At 38.1% G+C, this 9,082-nt stretch overlaps 1 protein-coding gene across 8 annotated transcripts in view; it reads left to right on the forward strand.

Moving 5' to 3' along the window:
* The window catches only part of Ift81 (intraflagellar transport 81), a 136,110-nt gene that overhangs the window by 9,519 nt on the left and 117,509 nt on the right, over positions 1-9,082 (forward strand). For all 8 annotated transcript variants that reach the window (XR_003850483.1, XM_008839385.2, XM_029566607.1 and 5 more), the window contains exons 6-8: positions 2,232-2,297; positions 2,609-2,719; positions 5,607-5,691. Coding sequence is in view for 7 of the 8 variants with exons in the window: in XM_008839385.2 (XP_008837607.1) it covers positions 2,232-2,297; positions 2,609-2,719; positions 5,607-5,691 (262 nt within the window). In the remaining variant the exon portion in view is untranslated. The remainder of the gene's footprint in view (positions 1-2,231; positions 2,298-2,608; positions 2,720-5,606; positions 5,692-9,082) is intronic.

Consider the following 9,082-nt stretch of genomic DNA (forward strand, 5'->3'; position numbering starts at 1 on the left):
GAACTCACAGAGATCTGCCTGCCTCTGCCTCTCAAGTGCTGGGATTAAAGGTGTGTGCTATTAATACGTGTTCTCCATTATTTGAATACATAAAAATATTTTTACATTCTGCCCAGGCACTTACGTGCTTTCCTCAAACACTTGCTATTCTGACTTGCATGAATTTTGTAATTTTAGAATTCCTGAGTTATCAATGCTATCTTTACATTCTCATTAAATCAGGAACATCAAAGTTTGTTCCTTAGGGCAGCTGTCCCTTATTAATACGTGTTCTCCATTATTTGAATACATAAAAATATTTTTACATTCTGCCCAGGCACTTACGTGCTTTCCTCAAACACTTGCTATTCTGACTTGCATGAATTTTGTAATTTTAGAATTCCTGAGTTATCAATGCTATCTTTACATTCTCATTAAATCAGGAACATCAAAGTTTGTTCCTTAGGGCAGCTGTCCCTAGTTCCCTAAATAGATGAGTTTTCCCTAATTCTTTCCTGTTATGGCATTCATTGCCCTTATAAATTACTTTAATGTCTGCCTTTCTAAATACCTTTAACGCTCAGAAATCAAAGACTGTGTCTGTGGTCTTCATTACTGTATTCCTCAGGCTTGTCACACTGTTTGGCACATGACAGGTTCCTAATAGGAGTTTGTTGAATATTAGAAATGGAAGATGAACTCAGATCTAATAGATGAGAAAGACCAGTACATACCTTTAATCCCAGCACTCAGTGGGCAGAGAGCAAGAGGATATCTGCAAGTTCCAGGACAACCTGGTTTATACAGTGAGTTTCCAGGCCAACCAGAGCTACATAGTGAGACCCTGTGTCAGAAAAAAAAAATGAAAGACCACTGGGTGTGGTGGCACACACCTTTGATCCCAACACTTGGGAGGTAGAGACAGTGGATCTCTGTGAGATGAAGGCCAACCTGGACTACACAGCGAGTTCCTGACCAGCTGGAGCTACAGGGTGACCCTGTCTCAAAAAGACCAAAAGAAAAAAAAGACCAATTAGATATTAATGTTCATTTCCTGTTCCTCTTTTGAGGCCTATAAATTAATCAAAATGATAAAAGATTCCAAGGTCTATATTTTTTTTGGTTTTGTTTTTGTTGTTTGAGACAGGGTTTCCCTATATAGCTCCAGCTGGCCTAGAAGTTGCTATTTAGACCAGGTTGGCCTTGAACTCCCAGAAATCCTCTGCCTTCCAAGTGCTGGCATTAAAGACATGCATCACCATGCCCAGCCCAGAGTTTGAATTTTAATTTCATTATTACTAAAGTACTCTTTAAAAATATTTTATTTATTTTTATTTTATATGTATGAGGGATATAGCCTGCATGTATGTAAGTGCACCCATGTCATGCAATGCATGCCGAGTGCCCATGGAGGACCGAAGAAGGTGTTAGATCCCCTGGAATTGGAGTTACAGGAGGTTGTGGGTTGCCATGTGGGTGCTAGGAACTGAATTCTGATCCTCTACAAAAGCATCAAGTACTTTTAACCTTTGAGCCATTTCTCTAGCCCCTATTACTTCTTGCATTATTCTTTAATATAACACTATCAGTAGTAAGAGTGCTCATTTCTGAAATTCTGCTAATACTGGTTAGCACTGTTTATTTTACATAATTTATTACTGCCCTGTTTTTTGGTGCTTTTAGGTTTAAAAAAGAATTTCATTTCTTTGTTTTCATTACCATTATTATTAGAGCTGGTTTAAAGGAAGGTAATTTATTTGTAATTTTTTTTTCTTTTCAGGGAGAGAATTGATTAACTGGTACAATTTTATGTCTTAAGAACAACATAGCCTTAAAAAGAATTTGATGGGGACTGGCAGAATGCCTGGTTCAATATTTAACAGCACAAAAGGGATGTGAGGAACTGCTGTTCATGTATTTAGACCTGAATACTTTTCATTATAGAAGTTTTTGAAAAATCAAGTACCCATATTTGGAATGAGAACACATGTGTGCTAGTTGGCAGCTTTACCTTGCTGCGTTATAACCTGCTTTAGTTGCTTTTCTAGATGAACACCAGGCTGCTTAAAAAAAAAAAATTCTGCATGAAGAACCCTGGAAGAAAATAGAAATGTTCTTTGCCCTAAAGAGGTTCTTTGTTCTTTACTGCTCTGGTTATAAATGATGAAATGTTAGGTGCATAGCCTTATGAAAACCTTATCTGAACCCTAGAGACTAAGATTGCTTTTTATGTCCTTTTTACTGCTTTTAAGGACATCAGTGCAATGGAGGAAGAAAAAGACCAGCTCATTAAGAGAGTTGAACGTTTGAAGAAAAGGGTAAGTCAAGAATTAGCACTATAGACTTCAGTCCCAAGTCCCAAGGACTGGCAGAGATTTAGGAATGTAAATAAAGATTAAGCCAGGCATGGGTGTCCATCTGAGGCTGAACTCAAGTAACAGGATGCGAAAGGGAATCTCCCTAGGCAGTAGCCCAGAACTTTCAAGGACCTGGAGTTTAGAGCTTGCTGTCATCTCTAGGGAGTACTGTTTACCAAAAGGAAATGTGAAGCGGATGTCTGAATCATGTGACCTGCTAATGTCTTTCTCAAGGCTGACAGTAACATGCACTACTTCTTCCCTTACTGTAGGTGGAGACGGTTCAGAATCATCAACGAATGCTTAAAATAGCAAGGCAACTTCGAGTTGAAAAAGAGAGAGAAGAATTTCTTGCACAACAGAAACAGGAACAAAAGAATCAGGTATCCACTTGACATTTATATTCTCAGGATAAAAGAAGTAGTGGCTCCTTTTGGTAATTCAAATACAAAGGAGAAAGGATTTTAGGATTTCATATTTCCTTTTGGTAGCATGCTGGACCTACTCTTTTTTCTTTAGGGTCAGTGAGTGAGTGAGTGAGTGAGTGAGTGAGTGAGTGAGTGAGTGTTGCTGGGGATCAAACCGAGGCCCTTGCTCATGCTATGCAAGGACTTACTAAGACCATGCTATGTAGGGTCCAAGTTACTCAGGCTGACCTTGAATTCACTATGCAGGCCTGTATCACCAGGCCTGGCTGTAGACTGCTCTTTTTTTATTTTTAAAATTTGTGTGTGTGTGTGTGTGTGTGTGTGTGCGAGAGAGAGAGAGAGAGAGAGAGAGAGAGAGAGAAAAGAGATGTGTGCATGATGTGTGCATGTGCATAGGCCATGGTGCGCAGATGGAGGTCAGAGGAACTGCAGGGATTAAATTTAGGTCTCCAGATCTACTGGCAATTGCCTGTACTGCTGAGCCTTTTCACTGGCCCCCTCCAGACTATTCTTAATTAAGAGTATTTTGTGGTGTCATCAACAGCAACAATACCTTATTTTGGCTTTCATAGTATGTATGAAACCAGCTTACTTTAATTTATTAAAAATATGTCTTGCCTATTAAACATCCAAGAAGGTTAGTTCCACCATTCTGGCATTTTTAATTACTGTGTGTCATGCAGATAAATCTTGGGTAATGATCAGTTGTTCTCAGATAAACCTTACATATGCATATATTTCTTGATCTGCTATGTATAATTTGTCAGTACGTTGTAGGAGTAATATGGTTCTCTCTGGTTTTCAAAACTACCTAGGCATTATTTATCTCTCACATTGTCTCACCCCTCCATCATGCTTTTCCCACTTAAGGTTCCCCCATTTCCCCCTTCTCCCTTACTAATACCCTTCTCCTATGGTCCTACCTCTCTTGAGCTCCTTCTTTCCCTTTATCCAAAAAGCAGGAAAAATCCCAGACTAGCAGATAACAGCAGGCAAGCAAACTTTTATTGAAAGATGAAGAGTCACATACAAACATACATTACAGAGAAAAGCTCCCACAAGTGGAGAGAGGATTTGGAAACTGAACATCTACATTTCCCTGGAAGCGTCTGGGTTTTTAAGGGGTTTAGTGGTTTCCCCGCTCCTAATATTAGATTGGCTAGCTTGAACAAAGAGGAGAAGGATGACAGGTTAATGTCTTCAAATAGTGAGGCGTCTAGGTCGCCCCTCAGTTTTATCTGAACTAGTCTGAGCTAGTCAGCAGGAATGAGAAACCTGTTTGCTGGAGAAAGGACCCCCAGACCTTTGTTTCAGACCAAGAAAACAGAAGTATGCCATCTTTATTATTTATCAGCTGTCCTTTATCTATCTGACTATCCAAAAATATGGCTATCTCTGGTCCCCAGAACTCAGGATGTTAGGTTTGGCAGCAAGAACTGCCCCCCCCCCATCATCTTGCTTGCCCCCTTGTTCCCTTTAAGATATTCCTTTAAGTTTACAGGATTGTAAGAGCCAGGGAGGAGGTACATGATCATATGGAAATAGTCCTACGAGTTCCTGGGACCCTTCTCACACAAGCCTACAGCAATGGTGTCAGCATGTACAAGGCCCATGCATACTTAAGCAGACAAAAACTCAGCACAGAACTGTGGAAATGAACAGCAAGCCCCAATCTTAGTTGAAGAATTATTGGCAGCCGATTACTGCTGGATGAGGAAGAGCTGATCTTCTTAAAGGGAAGGATTCTAGATAGGCTGACTAGATCCCAGTGGATGAACTTGCACTGATGGACATCTGGGGACATTAACTTTACATAATAGGCCCTAAAACAAATGACAGATAGTGTGAACTCCAGTGGGAAGGGGGACTATGGAAGGGTGCCAAAGGGTAAGGGGGTATAAAGATGATTTTCTGGATGAAATACACAAAAATTCAATTAAAAATTTTAAAAAATTAAAAAAATTAAAAAAATAAATATGTCTTGCCGGGCGTGGTGGCGCACACCTTTAATGCCAGCATTTGGGAGACAGGCAGATCTCTGTGAGTCTGAGGTCAGCCTTGTTTACATAGTGAGTTCCAGGCCAGCTGGGGCTGCAGGGAGACCCTCAACCCATAAAAAAAAAAAAAAAAAAAAAAAAAAAAAAGAAAGAAAGAAAAAGAAAAAAAAGGTCTTAAATTAAAAAAAATATATTTCAAATCAGTGTCATTGTTAAACTTCCAATGTAAACAGGCCCTTAGATATTTAGCTCTGTTGGAGCTTGACTTGGCGCCACAGTGGTTGTGCTGCAGCCTGAGACATCACTGTGAGAATGTTAACGTATACTAGGATTAAGAAAGCCATGTTACACAAGAAAAGCCTGATGCTTTTATTTCTTTAACAAATATTTTTCTTTAATCACTAAATTCAACAATAAAGAAAAAAATTCTGTAAGCATTTTTAAAATTTATATGAGGGACTAGAGAGATGACCCAGTGGTTAAGAGCACTGGCTACCTTTGCATAAGACCTGGATTTGGTTCCCATCACCCACATGGCAGCTCACAACCATCTGTAACTCCAGTTCCAGGGGATCTAATGTCTTCTGGCCTCTGAATAGATTTGCACACACTTGGTGCACATCCATACATTCAGACATGCACACATACACATAAAATTTTAAAAATCTTTACATTTACATTAAAACATAGTGGAAGAACTAGTTATATTTTAGTTTAATGTAGTTGTCTCTTAGTTCTTATGTTTTGTTTCTAGCATAAGAATTCTATGTATATTTCATTGTTTTCCTTATGAGCATTAAGTTTCAGTAGACTAAGTAAGTAATAAATCTAATTGTTCTTTAAAGCTGTTTCATGCACTGCAGAGATTGCAAAGAGTACAAAATCAGCTGAAAAGTATGCGCCACGCTGCAGCAGATGCAAAGCCTGAAAGTAAGTAGAAGTTATTTTATGATATAGATGATCGGAAAATACTAATTTGCATCAAGATATTCCTGAAAATTATTGATGGGAATTAATTATCTTGGCATTTTGAAGCATCATTTTCTAACTGGTAAATGGGAGACCTGATGAAGACATCTATGGGTTTTCAAAAAAAGTTTCTTCTTCCTATTTTCAGTCAGAGGGTGAAAGTAGTGTTAACTATGGAGGGAGGCTCTCTGCTGTGTGCTTAGGATGGATGTTATGAAAGGATGGATTGAAACAATATGAATCACTGTCAAGGCTATAAAGAAAAAAATAAAATGCTGCACCCTTAAAACTGAATGTTTTCCATGGTTTGGTTTGTAGAATAACAGTGCTAATCATGTGGCTGTGTTTTTACATAACTTTACGCAGAGGATAAACTGTTCTGGTACCCATATAAACTTGTGCTAGGCATTTTAAAAGTGCTTTTGCTCATCAGAAAGGAGATCACTCAAATTGGAAGAGCAACACTAAGCTCTCATTTATGTTGGAAAAATATTACAATGTAAATATACAGCTGAGAAAGGGTTAATTTATCTTTCTGTAGTAACCTATAAAATACTAATTTATCTTTCTGTAGTAACCTATAAAATACTATGTCATACATAGTACATACATAGAATGTATGTATATACATTCTATGTATATAGTCATACATAGAATGACTATAATAAGAATAATAGTTATGTGTTGGTAAAGATTTACAAAGTTGGGACCCCCATATTTACTTGTGGAAATGTAAAATGGTGTAGCTGCTTTGGAAAATAGTTTGGAAATTCCTCAAAATGCTAAATGTAGTTTACGTATGAACTACTCTTTTACATTTATTATTATTTTTAATTATGTATATGTGTGTGTCTTTGTGTATATATATATGCATGTGTGTGCAGGTGCCTGTGGAGACCAGAGATGTGGGGTTCCCTTTTTAGTTGGAGTTTCAGGTGTTTGTGAGCTACCAGATATAGGTATTGGGAACCAAACTCGGGTCCTCTGTAAGAGCAGTATGCATTCTTTTTTTTTTTTTTTTTAAATTTTCTATGTATAAGTGTTATGCCTGCATGTAGATAAGTGCACCCATGTCGTGCAGTGCCTGCGGAGGTCAGAAGAGGCTGTTGGATCCCCTGGAACTGGAGTTACAAACAGTTGTTAGCTGCCATGTGGGTGCTGGGATTCAAACTCGGGTCTTCTGCAAGAACAACCAGTGTTCTTAACTGCTGTGCCATCTCTCCAGCCCTATGAGCAGTATGCATTCTTAACTGCTAAGCCATCTCTCCAGCTTATATTTTAAATGATGGCGTCTTACAATTGATGACATCTTAAAAATCAAGGAAATACAGTATGTATAATTGATACTAAAGAAACCAGTACAGAACATTTTGCAAGATAAGTAGCTAATGCATGCTGATTTCTGGCTTTCCATATCATCTCGTTCATCTAACTCTTAAGTGCTCATTCAGGTAGTACTGCAAATTTGCCTGCGTTTAGTCATTGGTATTACTTAATTCTTTGCTTACTGATTTTTTTAAGTTTTAGGAGAAGGTTAATTTTCAACACAAAATATTTTTCTCTCATAGGTCAATACACATCTGGTTCAGTATATGTTCCTTCATATATTTCTATTACAAAACTGAGATGAGTCCTCAAAAGAAACCCATTAAATTACAGCCACTTAAAAATTAGTATCAGAAAGTAATTTGTATTTGAAAAATTTGGTATCCTATTTTAGTTGTTGGGATGTGGGAGTAGAGGCTTAATCTTGAATAAAAAGAACAGTCTTTCCCACAGGTAGGCGAGCAAACAAGGGAACAAAAAGACTGAAAACATAGATTAAAATGTGTGTAATCAATGTATTTTGTAGTAGGCAAGAACTGAGTTGCAGGAGCTCCTACTTATGCCTGTGCTGTCTTACCTCAGCTATATCCCCAGTCTGCCACCAACATTTAATCAAGGTAACAGACATGTCCCTTATCCCAAATATTTCTTTGTGGCCCTTTGTGATGCTTCATTATGGCCTTTTCTTTCTTTTTTCTTTTTTTTCCCTCCCCCCTTACAAGGTCTCATTATGTTGCCCTGACTGGCTTGGAACTTGCTATGTAGACCAGGATGGCCTCCTCTGCCTCTGCCCCTGCCTCCCAAGTGCTGGGACTAAAGATGTGTACCACTACGCCTGGCCTCATTGATCTACTTTTTGTCACTATACAGTTGGTTTGTATTTTTGAAACTTTTCAATGTATTTTAAAATTTTATATTGAAAAAATTTTAGGCTTTGATTCTGTGTTTATATGTGTTTGATTCTGTTTATATGAAGTGTGATTAAGAGCCTGAAGATGAAAAGGCTGGTCATCTAATAGCCAAAGGGGCCAGAATGTGAAGTTAATGGGAAACTGCCTGGGAATAAGTGCCCGAGTACGGTGTGACTCATTAAACTTTCCCTTCTCTCCCTTTCTCCAATCCTGAGAAAAAAGGGGGGCGGGGGCGGGAAGTGTGAAGGGGTTGGGGAGAGAAGGAATGAAGGAATGAATGGAAAACTTGTGAATTTGCATTAATAAATTTTTACATGTTCTTTTAGTACAACAGAACTAAAAATAATTTTAAGGCTTTGGGCCAGATTTATTACACAATCTTCATACGTAGATTACTTAAGCCGGAAACTCATCATTTTAAAAAGTCAAGCCAGGATTTGTAAATGTGTAATGGAAAGATCAGAAATAAACTGTGTAAAGCTTTTTAGGCTTGGGAATTTATAATAAAACCATTATTCATTGAAAATGTGTGTGTATAGTTGTACATCTGCCAAAATGAGAAAACTATTAAATCTTCTGGGGGGTTTCTTTTGTGTGTGTGTGGGGTTGTTGAGACAGGATCTCCCTCTCTTCCAGCTGGCCTGGAACTTGTTATGTAGACCAGGCTGGCCCCCATCTCACATCTATCCACCAGCCTCTGTCTCCCCAGTGCTGGGAATAAAGGCATGCACCAACATCCCTGGCTTATTCAGAGTATAAGGGCTCTAGTGGGGGGAGGGAAGCTATGGGAGGGTGCTGTCTGGGAAGTGGGTGTAAAAATAAATATTTTTTTTAATTAAAAAAAAGAAGAATTCTTCAAAGTATAAAAGTTTGCTCCTTAATAATTGGTAGATGTGAAAAACATTACCATTGAAATCTACCTGATGATTTTATATCCATGCTGAGGTGAATCTCAGAAAGTAACCAACTGACTAGTAATAATCAGATTCATAGAGATTAGAGACACATATGCACATAACATCTAAGTGTCATTAAGAATGAATTTTTCTGTATGAAACAGTATATTTTAAAATGAAATGGAGATCTCTTTTAAAGGTTAAAACGTCATTCACTTT

The sequence above is a fragment of the Nannospalax galili genome, unplaced genomic scaffold (assembly GCF_000622305.1).
Source record: "Nannospalax galili isolate Female #2095 unplaced genomic scaffold, S.galili_v1.0 scaffold218, whole genome shotgun sequence".
Taxonomy (NCBI): Eukaryota; Metazoa; Chordata; class Mammalia; order Rodentia; family Spalacidae; genus Nannospalax; species Nannospalax galili.